Raw genomic sequence first — 16044 nt, 5'->3', positions numbered from 1 at the left:
TCAGAGATGCGGACAGGAGATTCTGTGGCGACAGGTGAGTCTCGAGGAAGGTGTGTTGCCTCCCTGGTGCCAGGGTCGAAGATGTCTCAGACCGACTTAAGAACATCTTCGTGAGGGAAGGTGAACAGCCGGAAGTAGTTGTGCAAGCAGGCACAAATTATATGGGTAAGAAGAGGAAGGAGGTTCTGCAATGTGAGTAGAGAGAACTAGGTAAGAGGCTGAAAAGCAGGATTTGTAGGCTGTTTATCTCTGGGTTGCTTTATGCTAGTGAGGGTAGGAACAGGTAGATAGAGGATCTGAATGTGTGGTTGAGGAGTTGGTGCAGGGGGCAGGGATTTAGATTTCTAGATCACTGGGATCTGTTCTGGGGCAGGGGTGACCTGTACAAAAGGGACGGCTTGCACCTTAATTGGAGGGGGACCGACATTCTGGCAGGCAGGTTTGCTAGTGCTACACGAGTGAGTTTAAACTAAACAGTGGAGGGATGGAGTCAACAACATGGCGGCGTATGCATGCAGTTAACGGGAAAGAGAGTGTTGGAAAGGTCACGTTTAAACTAACAAGGCAGGGGGATGGGAACCAATGCAAGGAGACAGAGGGGCATAAAAGGAGGACAGGAGCAAAAGGTAGAAGGGAGATAACAAAAACAAATCTGAAAGCTTTGTGCATTAATGCGAGGAGCATTCGTAATATGAAGGATGAATTGAATGCGCAGTTAGTAGTTAAGGAATGTGATATAGTTGGAATTACAGGGACATGGCTCCAGGGTGGCCAAGAGGAGGTGGGGTGGCATTGCTGGTTAAAGAGGTGATTAATGCAATAGCAAGGAGAGACTTTAGCTTGGATGCTGTAGATTCGGTATGGGTAGAATGTTTCTACATGTAGGGATTTTTATTTGTCCTTGCTACCTTTGTTAACTTCCTGACTTTGACAAAGGTTGTGAAGATCCAAAAAATGAGCTCCAGTATATTCTGCACTGATGCTGTAGATGAGGAAAGTTAAAATCTATAAAGGGCACATATTGCTGGCACAGGAGACTACAAGAGTCAGTTTTATTAATTACCAAATAAATTGAAATGATCACTTACTATAATGTCTCCTCCTTTTACATATTCGAGGCGGGACTGGAAAACAAGCATGTCCATCAGGTAAATGAAATCACAAAAATAATCGATCAAAAGCCATATATGAATGTTATCAGGTGTTTGATAGGGAAAGGTGCAACGCACAGGGATTAGCCAAACATTCCAATTCCAAGCGAATACTACGATGGATAACCACAGAACGTACAATGGATCTATGACAGAAAACAAAAATAACTGTGTTACAATGGTATTGCATAGGAATATAACTATCCACAGACACAACAGAGTGGTCACTGTACTGAGTTAGCACTGAATGAATTTACCGACAAATTACTTCTAATATAATGGTAGCAATAATAAACGGTCACAGCACATGAGCAGGATGCCTAGTAACTACCCCAGCAAGGAGAACACTTTACTATAGTTAGCATTGTGGATGGTCCATGGGAAAAAATGGGTGATATTATGGAAGTGGGCAGTTTTTTACCCTATAGTTTTTTACCCCACCGCTCCCCTCCCCCAAGGTGTCCCCCAAGGCTCAGTCCTTGGCCCCCTCCTCTTCATCCTCTACCTGTTCCCCCTTGGTCAATTAATCCGCCGTCATGGTCTCAACTTCCACTGCTTCGCCGATGATATCCAGCTCCTCATCTCCACCAAGTCAATCTCCCCCACCACACACTCTACACTGACAAACTGCAGCACTGAAATAAAATCTTGGCTTCAATCAAACTTCCTCAAACTCAATTGCAACAAATCTGAAATCATCATCATTGGTCCAAAAACGCTCACCAAATCCACCCAAAACTTCATCCTCAACATTGATGGTCTCCCAGTATCCACCTCACCTCACATCCGGAATCTTGGAATCATCCTTGATCAAACTCTCTCCTTCGACAAACACATCAAACACATCACAAAGACAGCCTTCTTCCACCTCAAAAACATTGCCCGTCTCCGTCCATCCCTCTCCTCCACAGCTGCAGAAACGCTCATCCACGCCTTCATCACCTCCCGTCTGGACTACTGCACCCTCAAAAATCATCAATAAACTTCAATACATTCAAAACTCCGCTGCCCGTCTACTCACACACACCTCGATCCGTGACCATATCACCCCCGTCCTTTATAAACTCCACTGGCTCCCCATCCCCCAGAGAATCCAGTACAAAATCCTCCTCATAACCTACAAAGCCCTCCATAACCTGGCCCCATCCTACCTGACCGACCTCCTCCACAGGCACACTCCCACCTGCACCCTCCGCTCTGCCGCTGCCAATCTCCTATCCCCCCACATCCGGACCAAACTCAGATCCTGGGGGGACAGGGCTTTCTCCATCGCTGCTCCCACTCTATGGAACTCACTACCCCAAACCGTTAGAGACTCCTCCACACTCACCACATTCAAAACATCGCTGAAGTCTCACCTGTTCAGTACTGCCTTCAACCACTGAAGGTCACCTCACCTTCTGTCTCCTTTCTCTGTTCATTTATTTATTTACTTATTTATCTATTTATTCATTTCCCTATGTTCTCAAAATCTCTGTAAAGCGTCTTTGAGTATATGAAAAGCGCTATATAAATAAAATGCATTATTATTATTATTATTATAGCAAACATACCACTGAGTGAAAATAAAGTTTATGCAGTACAGACTCTAATGCAGTATGCAGTACTGAATATACCAGATTCATTATTTCCTGCCAAGAGCATCCCTGGATCTGATATTTAAAAGCTTTTAAGATGATGAGGCATTGTCTGATAATACCATTCCTTCTGCAGAACACACTTGGATTAATTGCTCCACAAAAACAGTATCAGCAAGCAACTAAACCATCACCCGAACAACATTAAATATCAGCGACACTAATGTGAGCTATCACTAGTATTAATATTTGTATAAGCTTCACTATTAATATTTCACCAGTTTGAACATCAACACAGGAAATATGGAATTTACACAGAGACAACCTAACACATCAGCGGGAGAGGAACACTTACCTGGCAGACATCAGCTAGCAGTGGCAATGGAAGGACGCCTGCCAGCCAACCCATTTCAGCTTATAGGCCTCAGCTCCAGAAGATAAGCAAGTGGATATGGAGATCAATAATCAGAATATCAAGGCAGCTCCACTTGTATACTGGCAGCCCAAGCAGGTTTGAAATGAACCCCTTTATGTGGTTCACCACATGATAAGTATTTTGATGATTCAGTTAGTGAATGGTCTGCCTTGGGTTGAAGAAAACTATATAGGGAAGGAAATACTGAAATAGGAGGAAGCCATTTCTCCTCTCAAGCCTGTTCTCCATTCAACAAGGTCATAACTGAACTGTGACCTGACTCCATGTACCTAATTTTTTCTCCTGTTAACAATCTTTCAATTTCAGATTTAAAGTGGAAGAGATTCCAAACTATTAACACGTAGAAGTGTCTTCTAGCCATCCTGAAAGCATGGCTCTAATCATTAAACTGTGCCCCAGTCTTAGAGACTCCAATAAATGTGAGTGGTTCAAATGTGCGCAGTGTGATCTCTGGATGTAACTGGCCTGGAGATGTGCAGTGTTTTGATGAAGTGTGATAATGTCATGGTGAAGAGATTAACCAGAACAATGAAGTACATTAACTAATATTTGCATTGAAATTCGCCCAGGACGAAAAGACATATATAATGAAAATGAAAAATGTTGGAAACACTCAACGAGTAGGAAGCCTCAGTGGATAGAGAAACAGTTAACATGTCACAACCGTCACCCTTTGTCAAAATGGTTCTAACGAAGGGTCTCAGACCTAAAACATTAACACTGTTTCTGCCTGCACGGATGTTGCCTGACCTGCTCAGTGTCTCCAGAATTCTTTCAGTCTTTGGTGCTCAAGGTGCCTATAAACATTTGTGCAGGGTAGAATTTGACCACACTGATGTACTTTCATTTGAAGCTGATTGATGTTGCTGTTCCCACCCAGGATCCTCCATGTGAAGGCGAATCATATGCATGGGGATTGTTTTGCAATTCAATGGAGCATGCGACAGATCAAATGCAGATAGTGAACAGCTTTAGGATAAAATTGTGTTGTGTTGCGTGTGAAAGCATTGTGCAACTTGTTAGAATTCCTCTGGCAGTATTTGCTACAATACACACTGCTTGCCACTTGGTACTGAAATTGGAATCTGCTGAAGCCACAGCTAACATATAAAATAAATTTATTTGAACCAAGTCACAAGAGAATGTCATTATTTTTCAGCTTGCAAGCACTATACTTTATATAGTTACACATAACACAATAATTTAAATAGGAAAATGGTAAAAACTGAAACTATTTATAAATGGAAGTCACTTCTAACTAACAGGTTGATTGTTCTGATAAACATCTTTCTTTCATTAATGTAACACTGATGTGACTCAATCAGGTCAATTAGATATTTCTCAGGTTAATTATTGGCTTGTTATTGCTGACTACTTCCTACTTCTTGCAATATCATGAACTACTTATGACAAGCATAATTTGAACCATATCTTGTTGACTGATATTGATCAGGTGAAATCCAATGGACAAGTTCCTATCAGATTAACCCCTTTAGGCTAATTAAAGTTGCCACTATAACTGGGCTATTTCTGATCTATTCAGATATTAAATTAAAGTAAAATATTGATCTGTGTGTAAATGATTTACACCAGGTTTAATTCACAAAATGCTGAAGTAACTCAGCAGGTCAGGCAGCATCTCAGGAGAGAAGGAATGGGTGACGTTTCGGGTCGAGACCCTTCTTCAGACTGATGAAGAAGGGTCTCGACCCGAAACGTCACCCATTCCTTCTCTCCTGAGATGCTGCCTGACCTGCTGAGTTACTCCAGCATTTTGTGAATAAATACCTTCGATTTGTACCAGCATCTGCAGCTATTTTCTTACACCAGGTTTCAAGTGCCTGTCTCTGAAGTGTACTAGTGACAGGTGTTGCGGCTTCTCTTGGGACATTAACATAAGCCCTTATAAAATCTCGGGAAAAAAATGTAGTGAACTGAACCAAATGATCTCTCTCTGCATGCTGCCCGGGCCTATCCAGCCCATGCCCATTCCTAAAATGGGGTCTCCTGACTTAGCTGCTCCTCGCTAACTAGGGTGGATAAAGATCAAGAGTGCTGGACCAAAGTGCAGTCAAACATTGAGGAAATTCCCTTATTGCCTTTCACACTTGACCTGAAATATTGATACCTGACACTCGTTTCTATTAATTTGTTAACTATCGGGCTCAAAACTGTTGACTAGTTTCTGGTGAACAGTCTTGCTGTGATGGAAACCTGATCACTATTCCAGTCTATCAGGTTTAGTTCCCTTTGCAATGCTCAGATGAGTCCCTACAAATCAACTTTTCCTTGACTAGGATCTTGGCCCGTCACACATATCTGCTAACTACCTACTCCTCGGAAAAAAAAATTGTTGGCCATTTTCAGCTCAAGTAGGTTCTGTTTGCTTCAGGTACCATGATTGTTGACTAATCAGCACTTGGATCCATCCCCTATTCAGACTACCATAGTTTCAAACTTTCAAAGACAGTCTCAATTAACCTACTGCTGAAAGGATCAACACTGGATGGAAGCCCCACTGATTTGATCCGTCTGATCCAAGGTGCTGTTTTAAATCGGCAGCACATCATTTCACAGTAGTGCTCCTCTTCCATCTCCTCTTTCTTTTCATCTGCAGCTGGGAGAGGGGCTTCTGGGGCCCTCTTTGCAGGTGCTGTGGCGAAATGTATAAAGGTTTATACGTAAGGTAGTTAGAAATACCTCAGCTCTCCAATGGAACAACTCAATAGAAATAAGTCATTTTTTATCTACTGCCCTTCATGCCCTCATGAACTTCCAAAGGAAAAATTTGCGAGTGAAGTCAAAGTAAGGCCATCACAATAGTATCCTCCAACCAACATCCTGCCATTTTGGGCAGTGCCTCTGGCTCAGATGTTGGGACAGAATTTAGAGCACATCAACTGGAAGAGAATACCCACCTCAGTTGAGATTCACCAATAGGAGGGTGCCTCAGGAATTGTTGGGGGCATTGGCGCAGGGCTGGATGGAAGATTCCACTGTGGACAGCAGTCATATATTCACAGTGAGCATTAGGACCTTGGGGAGTGTTGTAGAGCAGATGGATCTTGTGTAAGTGCAAAGTTCTCTGAAAGTGGTTTGCACATAAATGAGGAGGTGTACAAGGCTTTTGGCATGTTTTGGCTTGTTGGCCTTTATCAGTCAGAGAATTGAGTAGAGAAGTTGGGAAGTTATGTTACACTTGTACAAGATGTTGGTGAGACCACACTTGGAGCATTGTGTTTAGTTTTGGTTACCCAGCTCTGGGAAAGATTCCATTAAGCTGGAAAGATTGCAGAGAAGATTTGTGAGAATATTGCCAGGAATTGAGGGTTTGAACAATAGAGGGTGGTTGGGTAGGTTAGGAATTTATTCCTTGGAGCGCAGGAGGGTGATCTTATGGAGGTATATAAAATCATGAGGGGAATTGAGAGGATGAATACAAAGAGTCTTTGTCCCAGGGTATGGAAATCTAGAACTAGAGGGAATAGGTTTAAGGTGAAAGGGGAATAGGAACCTGAGTGACAACTTTTTTACACATAGGGTAGTGGATATATAAAACAAGTTGCCTGAGGAAGTACTTGCGTCAGGTACAAATACAATTTTTAAAAGATATTTGACAGGTACATGGATCAGGAGGATTAGAGGGATGTGGGACCAAGGTGGGCAAATGGGAGTAGCTTAGATGGGTCATTTTGCTCAGCATGGATAAGTTGGGCCAAAGGTCTATTGCCATGATGTATGAATCTATGACTCTACTGGGCTGTGCCAAGCATGTTCTAACCAAATATACGTATTCTTTCTTTTACTGCTCACTTAAACGTGTTTTATCAATGTTTACAAAAGGAGAATAAATATATATATGATGTGAATGAATCACTCCTTCACAATGTGGTAGTTCACTAATGGAACTTTTAAACGATAAAAAAAACAGTGGATAAGTAACAATAAGAATGATGAACAAATCCTTCCATTTAAGAAATTCTTATATGAATCAGAAATCAAATTTAAAAACATTATAGTAAACTACAACTAAGACGTAAAAAATGGAAAAAATCTGCAGAACTTTGACCAGTTGAATAACTGAAACAACAATCCTGCTTTTTCTCCCATGCCCCTCTCCTCTACCCCATACTTCCAACCATCTCATACATTCAGACCCCATCCTCCTCATTCCCCAGGGCTGTCTCTGGTATTAGCATCGGGTAGCAGGGTTTCATGGCTTAGAACCCAAATTATGGTCTGCCAAGTTAGTATGATAACCCTCTGAGCCCCGAAACTCTCCTGCTATGTTTGTGTTTTTCCAAATTCATGCCACTCTATCATGTTTCTAAAACCCTCATTGTAGTTCAGTCAGTAGCTCAGCGAAACCATAAAGTTGAGCCACTTTATCATTTCACGTTATTATTTAAAGCAAATACTGTCTGCCAGTTCCTCCTCAACCATCAGGTTTTGAACTCAGTCCCAAATTCTCCTTTACTTACTTGCAGTTGGACTTTCCTCATCCTCAGATGACCCAGGGTCAATTAATCTTTCTTTGACCCGTTCTGTTCGTTCTTTAAAGAGTTTAACTAATTCCTGGAGGCGCTCATTAACAATAGCACTGGTAATACTTGAAGTTGAACCCTGCTGAGATCTAAAACTGAACAATAAAGATGAATTTAGTCCCTTTGATGTTCCAACCAGATAATGTATTGGAAATCATGTGCTAACATTAAAACTGTAATTTAAGCAGCAATACTAAAAACATAAATATCAAAAATATAACCCAAGGCATTTGTTGTCATGCACATTGATTAGCAATTAAAACTCCCTACATTATGGCCTCTATTGAAGAATGGAGGGAGAGAGAAAGCGGGAAATTAAACTCTGCTGAACTCTGGGAAATTCATGGAATCCATTATTAACAGAAAAATAACACGACATTGAGAAAATCGTAATAGACTCAGAGTCAACATGGTTTTATGAAAGCTAAATCATATTTGTCAAATTTGCTAGAGTTATTTGAGGATGTGAAAAACAGTGCGGATAAAGGAGACTCAATAGATGCAGAATTATTGGATTTCCAAAAGGCATTTGCACATAAATGGTTCCTTCATAAAGTAACAGAGTATTGGTTTAGGGGGATAATGTTTGGGGGAGTGGATAACCTGCAGAAAAGTTGATATGAATGGGTCAAATCAAGTCAGTAACTAGAGAGATTAGATTCATGTTACTATTATCACATGTACCAAGATACAGTGAAAAACAATATTTTGCTTGCTATCTGGTCAAATCATACCATAAGTACAATCAAGCTATGTCGAAAAACATAGAAACATAGAAACTAGGTAAGTAAAAGAGTGGAACGATTGTAATGGATGATAGTAGATCCTTTTCTGTGACCAGCACAATGTTCAATCTCTTTCTGACCACCGGGTGGCGCCCTCAATGGCCACCTCGCCAACAGTCTGACTCGTCACTTCCTTCTTGTTGTTTTTTTAGTATGTGTTAAATGTATGTTTTAGTGTTCTTTAGCATGTCTTATGTGGGAGGTGGGAGGGGGTTGGGGGAAAACATTTTTTAATCACTTACCTCGACGGAGATGCAATATTTTTCCATATCGTATCTCCGTCCGCACTGCGGCCTAACATCGTGGAGTTGATGGCCTCTGCTGGAGACCTACTTCGGGAGCTCCAACCACGGGAGCCTGCGGACTTAACGTCGCGTAGCTGGCAATCCCTGTCGGGGATCGACCTTGGAACTCCAACCGCGGGAGCCTGTGGACTTTAACATCGTGGAGCTCGCGCTCCCTGGTTAGGGACCGACTTCGAGAGCTCCAAGCCGCAGGAGCTTTGACTGCCCCGATGCAGGAGCTTCAACCACCCCGACACAGAAGATTCGATCGCCCCGACGCGGGAGCTTCGATTGCCCTAACTATGGATGGTTCAATTGCCCCGACCACAGGAGAATAAAGCGGAAGAAGTTTAGACTTTATTGCCTTCCATCATTGTGAGGAATGTGGGGATTCCACTGTGGTGAATGTTTATGTTAACTTTTATGTAATTATGTGTCTTGTTGCTCTTTTTTAGTATGGTAATTCGAGTTTCACTGTACCTTAATTGGTACACGTGACAATAAACAGACCTTTGATCCTTTGACTGCTGGTCAGAAATACGTATGATTGTCCAGTAAAAACTCACTCATGTTTCAAGCAATAAGTACAAAAAAGTTAAGAGTAAATGATTAAAGCCATTTATCTATGATGCCCTATCCCCCTCTCCCCTCTTAACCTGAAGATTCTTCAGAATCAACAAGACTGGTGGGTCTGGAGTTACACATCAATCAGTCCAGGTAAGGATGATATATTTCCTGCCCACTTTCACAATTACTACATTTCTGAGTTAATTCCTCCCACCATCTACACTTTCCAATATATATTTAGGATACTTATCAACAATAACACTGGTAGTATTTCACACTAATTTCATGTGAATCTTGTCAATCTCTTAAGTGGAACAATAAAGCAAATTTCAGGCCACCTAGAATGTCCTGGGTTTGCGGTGATCTCTGCACATTGTCACAACCCTGGATCATTGAGAATCAGAAAATTGTCCTTTTGATATTATTTCAGTGAACACCTTTTGATAACTTCTCGGAATAATGGGGGAAAGGTACATTTTCAAAAGTAAGCCAGAGGAAAAACTTAATTAAAATCAACCATTAAACAACTGTCGGTCAATAAAATTACTGACCTCTCATCAACCTGAAGATTGGTTTGGCTCTGCCAAGCTTGTCCGGGTATCTGCTGAGACTGCTCATCTGCATTGTCTTTGCGGGAAGAAGGCTTCCTTCTATTCAATGAAAGACGTGCCATTACTGCTTATTGTTCATAAATAATAAAAACACTCAACCCAATCACTGCTGGAAATCGTTGTGCAGCATGAGGAGCACTGGAAAAAGTGGCAACACAGATCCAAGGGTGGATGCCTTATTTCACCAACAGTTCTGCACATTTAAAGACCCAATAAACTTCCGCAAGATGATATGAAGCAGCAGTAGGAGACATAACTGTCTGAAAGAACAGCTCCAATATGAGGGTCATTTAATAGTTGGTTAAAGTAGATTGAAACGGTGGCTAATTGCATCTCCCGGCAAACTTTACTTCAGCACATACATGCACACATCTCATATGCTCCATACATTTCTCAATATACAATCATAGTAGACATGGTGTACACACATATTGCAGCATATTTCCCTCTCTCCTCAATGTGAAAGTGGTATGTTACAGCAGACTGAGACGAAAAGAGACAGTCCAATGGTGCAGGTAATAGAGCTGTTGCCTTGCAGCTCCAGTACATGGGTTCAATCCTAACCACCGATGCTGCCATTGTAAGTCTGCACAACCTCTTTGTGAATATATCCCAGGTGTTTTGGTTTCTTCCCACTTCCAAAGGTGGGTTATTTAGTCACTGTAAACTGCCCCATGTGTGCAAGTGAATAGCAGGATTTTGATGTGCGAACTGATAGGAATGTGGAGAGAATTGATTTCAGGGAAAATTAGTGGGAGTGGGAATCAGATTGCTCTGTAAACCGGCACAGATGCACTGGGCTGAAATGGCCTCCAATGTTGGAAGAAAATATAGTAATGGTAATATGGTAAAATAGGGTGCTGTAGGTCATGGGCACAGTTGCCAAGGAACTAGTGGACATCTATCCGGCCAAAGAGCATGGAGGATGAGGGCACGTTTAAATGTAATTCTCTTTCTTACATCCCATAATTCTCAAGTCCCATCATTTTCCCCATAAGACTTAGGTAGTTTAAAGCGGTACCTCACACCTATCCCCTTCTTTCACCATGACCATAACCTTGTGCGTTGTATTTGACAGATTTACCTGTTCAGACGTTAAGGAATTTGAGATGATCAGGCACTGCAGAGAACAGAGAACTGTACCACCGTGGAGATTCAGGTTGGACTTTATGCATTCTTAGTCCTGATTGGTGAGCATTGCTAGGAGGTTTGTCTTTCCAGACAGTACTATTTGAGCTTCTTCTTGTGATGGAGATTTGACAAGTGGCTCTGCCATTAAAGTGGCATTGAAATCATTCCAGGTATTTGGTCAATGATAGACTGCAGATAGAGCTCAGCATGGCTACCTATTATCAATCCAATATGACTCAACTACATGTGCCAGGTTCAGGTCTCTTCTGATGTACAGTTTGATAAAATATTTGTGTTTGGGTCGTGTCATGCCCTGTATGCCCTGCCTACATGTCCTTGGGTATGCCCTGCCATACAGGTACTTTATTCACACCAGAATTGACTTGCTTAGTATCACAGCATTCCAATTAATACAGTAATTCCAGCATTCTTTTTGTTTTATCTCTGTTTACTTCTGTCTGAGGCCGTTGCCAAGCTTGATCCCACATGGAACATATTACCTATCATTTTTATATCCCACATGCAACGTTGTCTTATTGAACTTTATTTGTCACTGCAATCCTGTTATGTGTCGTGTGACTTTGGCTGCCAACTGGACCCATTATGTCTCTAATTTTGTATCACACTGTTTGAAAATACAAATCCATTATAAAACATGAGGAATTCCAATTCTTCAGTTGACTTTACTTCTGAAACCATTTCAAAATTTGTATCTGGCAATCGTACCTTTGTGGTGTCTTGCTGGCGCCGGGCACTGTAAGTGTTTGATTGTGGCATGTTGAAGAGGATGATTGGATTGGTGGCAACTTGTTATGTCCTGATATTAAAGAATCCACTTCAGAATCCACATCTTCGATTTTGACTGAAGGCCACGAGGCAGTAGAAGGATCTAACAACGTAAAGAAGGAATTATGATAGTGATGAATTATTGTTAAGAGCACTGACCACATTAATGATCCTCCATGTTTGAATATTCACTGCCCTCCCAGAGATCTGCATAGTCAATTGCTAAATCCTTTGATGCACATGTCATTCCCATGGTTCTTTTTAAAACTTGGGAAGCTTACAACAAATAACCTTGATTCTTTGGCTCCTACACATGATTATTAAGGAATGTTTAAACAAAGATGATAGCTAAGCAAGGTTAATATTTCCTGAGGATGAGGAAAGGCTTCTAAAATCACAGATCCAAATCAAACAGAGTGATCCTCCCAACAAAGTACATCAATAATTAACCAGCAAAGCCTAAATGACACATAATAACCTGTGCCTCTACCCGATCTATTCCTCTCATGAGGACAAGTATGATTCCCCTTGGATATAGAAGTGATGATCAAATTGAGGTCAAGTGGTCTAATATTAAAATAGATAGAAATGGTTTCCTCTATTCTGATAGACTAGAAAAATGGGCACAAAAAAGGGGAATGTTAGCTTATGGCAAGATTGTTTGGAAAATTAATAACAGAGGGGAGGAAGCTGTGCCTGAGCATTTTCCCTTCTGTTACCAGGCCTGTGAATGGTCCTACCAGAAGCAAGGGTACTGTCTGTTTCACCTCTTCTCCATTACAAAGATTGGTCTTTGTCTATGAAATTGATGCACTATAATGCTGAGAACTATATTCTGCACTCTGTATCTTCCCCTTTGCTCTACCTATTGTTCTTGAGTTTGACTTCATTGCATCTATGTATATATCTGATCTGGTAGGATAGCATGGAAAACATGTACCTCAGTAGACATGACAATATTAAAGCTAGCCTAACCATGCAAGTCGCTCAAAAGGAGGTGGAAATAAGGAAATATCTCCTAAAAACAACTGTTGAAGCTGCAGGTCATTTGGACAGAAATTGATAGATATCTGCAAGGGTATTGAAGTTTTCAGATTAAGAAGAATAGAAAAGGTGTCCGAAATCAGAGGGCATAGGTATAGGCTAAGGGTAAGAAGTTTAGTGAGGATCTGAGGTGATTTTGAGGTGATCTGAGATGAAATGGGACTACTATAGTTTTGTTTCGTTTATTGTCATGTGTATCGAGGTACAGTGGTGGAGTTCTTGTCTGAAACCAGCTATGATGGTTTTAACTAAATAGAAGAGCAGTCTCTCGGTCTGTATTCCCCATTCCTTCTGTTAAATCTTTTATCTTAAATTTTAAATCTTAAATCTTTTATAGAGCTTCTACCATGTGCATAAAATACTATTCTCAAGAAGAAACAAAGGAGGATGTTGCAATGTCGGACAGAAAATTGACTTTATGCCTCAATGGAACTGAAGAGTTTCAGGCTGGATCTCAGATATCATTTTGTGAATTTAAGATATTGACCACAAATGCATATCACAAACAAGACTGATGTTCTTAGTACACATGATTTAAGCAAAACAATCACAAACAGATACTCAAAACCAAGTAAAATACACAAAATTAGAACATAAGGCATAAAACATAGTACACATAGTGTTCACCTATACAATGCAATGGAGACCATTCCTCAGGCAGGAAGTTGGGGTTTATGACACCAGATGTTTGTTTCCTAGGGCTAAGTGGAGGCAGCCGTGGGTTTGAGGTGCAGTAGCTGGGTACATTGGGTAACTCTAAGGAGTACTGGGAATTGGGGGTGGAGCATCCGGGTGTCAGCGGCACATCACGAACAAGATGGACTAAGGCTACATCTGTACTTCGCTTAGACATGATGGTGGTTACTAGGCACTTCTAGGAATGTGGATCAACTCGTATGGACAACAGCTTAGCGCAGAGCATCTGCAACTAAAAAGCAAAAGCAGGTTTAAGTCAAAAGTAACATTTGACAGATGGTGGAAACCCAAAATAAAAACAGAAAATGATGATAAGTGTGCTAGCATTCGTGGAGAGAAACAGAATTAACATTCTGTTTCAATCTAATTTCTGCCGTTTCTTTGATTTTCAAATATTTAGGTCAGTGACCCGTTCTGAAGAAAGTTCAGTGACCTGAAATATTAACTAGGTTGTTCTCTCCGCAGATGCTAGCTATTGATAGCATTTTCTGGTTTTATTGTAGGTTTAATTATTGAGTTGAAGATTACATACTGCATTTTAGAAAACGCAACGTACAATACAGTGTAGACAGTACTAGAATAATAATTCTCTTTGACTGTTACACCTGCAATGGAACTTATCGCAGCCTTTTCAGCACACCTCAGATCACATGGCACATCACAATCTGTGCGAGTACATTTTATACTGTGCACTTCACTTCAGACTATACGATAGTGCATGCATCTCAGATATTACTACATCTTACACCCCAGAGAGTATTGCACGATAAGGGATATCTCAACTACCTCTGTGATTAATGTACTTCTCATTATGTACTTCTCACTATGTATACTCCCATATACTGCAGTTCCATGTAATCTTTTGTGCCAGGATTCATATTTTAGAATCTCCAAATAGTTTATATGTTTCATCCTTTTATATTTTGTAGTTTATGTTTTTTACACTTCAATTTCACACAGTATTTTTGCATGCTGCATTGCTCATGATCTTCTTATACTGTTTTAATGTTCTTGAAATAGTGTGAATTAATTACAAAATGTCACAGTAATTTAACACACTTTTGTCTGGGTAGAATAACTACAGCACAGCTTTGTGCATGCTATTACGGGATTTGAAAAATACATACACAAGCATGACATATCTGAGGATGGTGTTGGCTTGGTAATATACAAAATAAAAAACAATTGTATTTAAAATGAAGTATTGTAGAGCAAAGAATAGAGTTTTTAATGTAGGTTAACTTTGCTCAAAATTGACTGGCTATCAAAGGTGAAAATATGGTCAAATTTCTCCTCGTTTAAAAATCATAAAGATACCATTTTGCAAAAATCTGCACATCAGCAGCATTTTATAATATGTTTTTATATTCACTGTTTATTACTTTGCATTAAAAAAGTAATTGATATATTTTCAAATGGTAACCCAATGGGCTTTTATTAATGCTGTTAAATGGATTTATTAGTCCAGACCCACTACTATAGGAAATAAAACTCTCATATTGACAACCTAATTTATAAATGACTGAAAATGAATTATTAAAAAGATTATACTGAAAATACACATAATTTCATTTGAATATGATGCAGTGTATCAATAAATAAAATATTTGTTTATATTTGAAAGATATAAAAAATAACCCATTAATTCTCTGACACAAGATGAAAGGGATTGATTTTAACAGTTTCCACAATAGTCTGCAAATAGGTCCAATTAACATTATCTCTCTGTGCTGATTACTTTGCTCTGTTTGCATATTTCAGAGCAAGGTTGACCACCACCATGGTACTTTTCAAACAAGTTGAAAAGAATGTGGAAACTCGATTTGCATTGTATGTAATTGCGATTAGAATTCTACCATCTTTGCTTTAGCTCATAAAAGGCCAATTATAGTGGAGACTCCAGCCCAATCTCCTGGATCAAATATGAACTTTACAGATTTTACAGTATTTTATTTTGGGTGAGAAGAACTTGAAGTAAATAAACAAGGCAGATATCAGAATCAGAATCAGAATCAGAATAACTTTTATTGTCATCCAAAAAAACAAGTCTTTTGGACGAAATTCCCTTACCAACAATAAGAGCAATAAAAATAAGCAATTACACACACAATCACAAACCAACATCAGAAAATGAAATAAAGACAGAGAATCCAAAAAAACATTAACCTTCCTTGCAGCATTTCCTGTTTTTTTTGCTGTTTTTAATTTGGATGATCCAATCTCTTAATTTCTTTTTAGGTCAAATTTTTAATAATGTATTCCACAATTTGAGCCTTATAAGACATGATGTTATTTGCTGATTTGAAACTATTGGTCTACCCTACATTGTTGCACACAACAGTGACAGTACAGGAACAGAAGTGCAAATAATTTTGTCTCTTATTTCTAAACTTAGATGCTGTCCAGTTTGAATGTCCAGAGGAAAAGATTTA

General features: G+C 40.0%; 1 protein-coding gene across 1 annotated transcript in view; it reads right to left on the bottom strand.

Annotated features, from left to right (window-relative positions):
• Positions 1-16044, bottom strand: part of LOC144594268 (uncharacterized) — a 117492-nt gene that overhangs the window by 24581 nt on the left and 76867 nt on the right. Inside the window, exons 31-35 of the mRNA XM_078400533.1 lie at positions 11813-11975; positions 9896-9994; positions 7646-7803; positions 5650-5817; positions 1089-1297 (exon numbers count right to left, since the gene is read on the bottom strand). Coding sequence (XP_078256659.1) covers positions 1089-1297; positions 5650-5817; positions 7646-7803; positions 9896-9994; positions 11813-11975 — 797 coding nt within the window. The remainder of the gene's footprint in view (positions 1-1088; positions 1298-5649; positions 5818-7645; positions 7804-9895; positions 9995-11812; positions 11976-16044) is intronic.

The sequence above is a fragment of the Rhinoraja longicauda genome, chromosome 6, assembly GCF_053455715.1.
Source record: "Rhinoraja longicauda isolate Sanriku21f chromosome 6, sRhiLon1.1, whole genome shotgun sequence".
Lineage (NCBI taxonomy): Eukaryota > Metazoa > Chordata > Chondrichthyes > Rajiformes > Arhynchobatidae > Rhinoraja > Rhinoraja longicauda.
The sequence above is the reverse complement of the archived record's forward strand: the minus strand, read 5'-3'. Positions and strand labels throughout refer to the sequence as shown.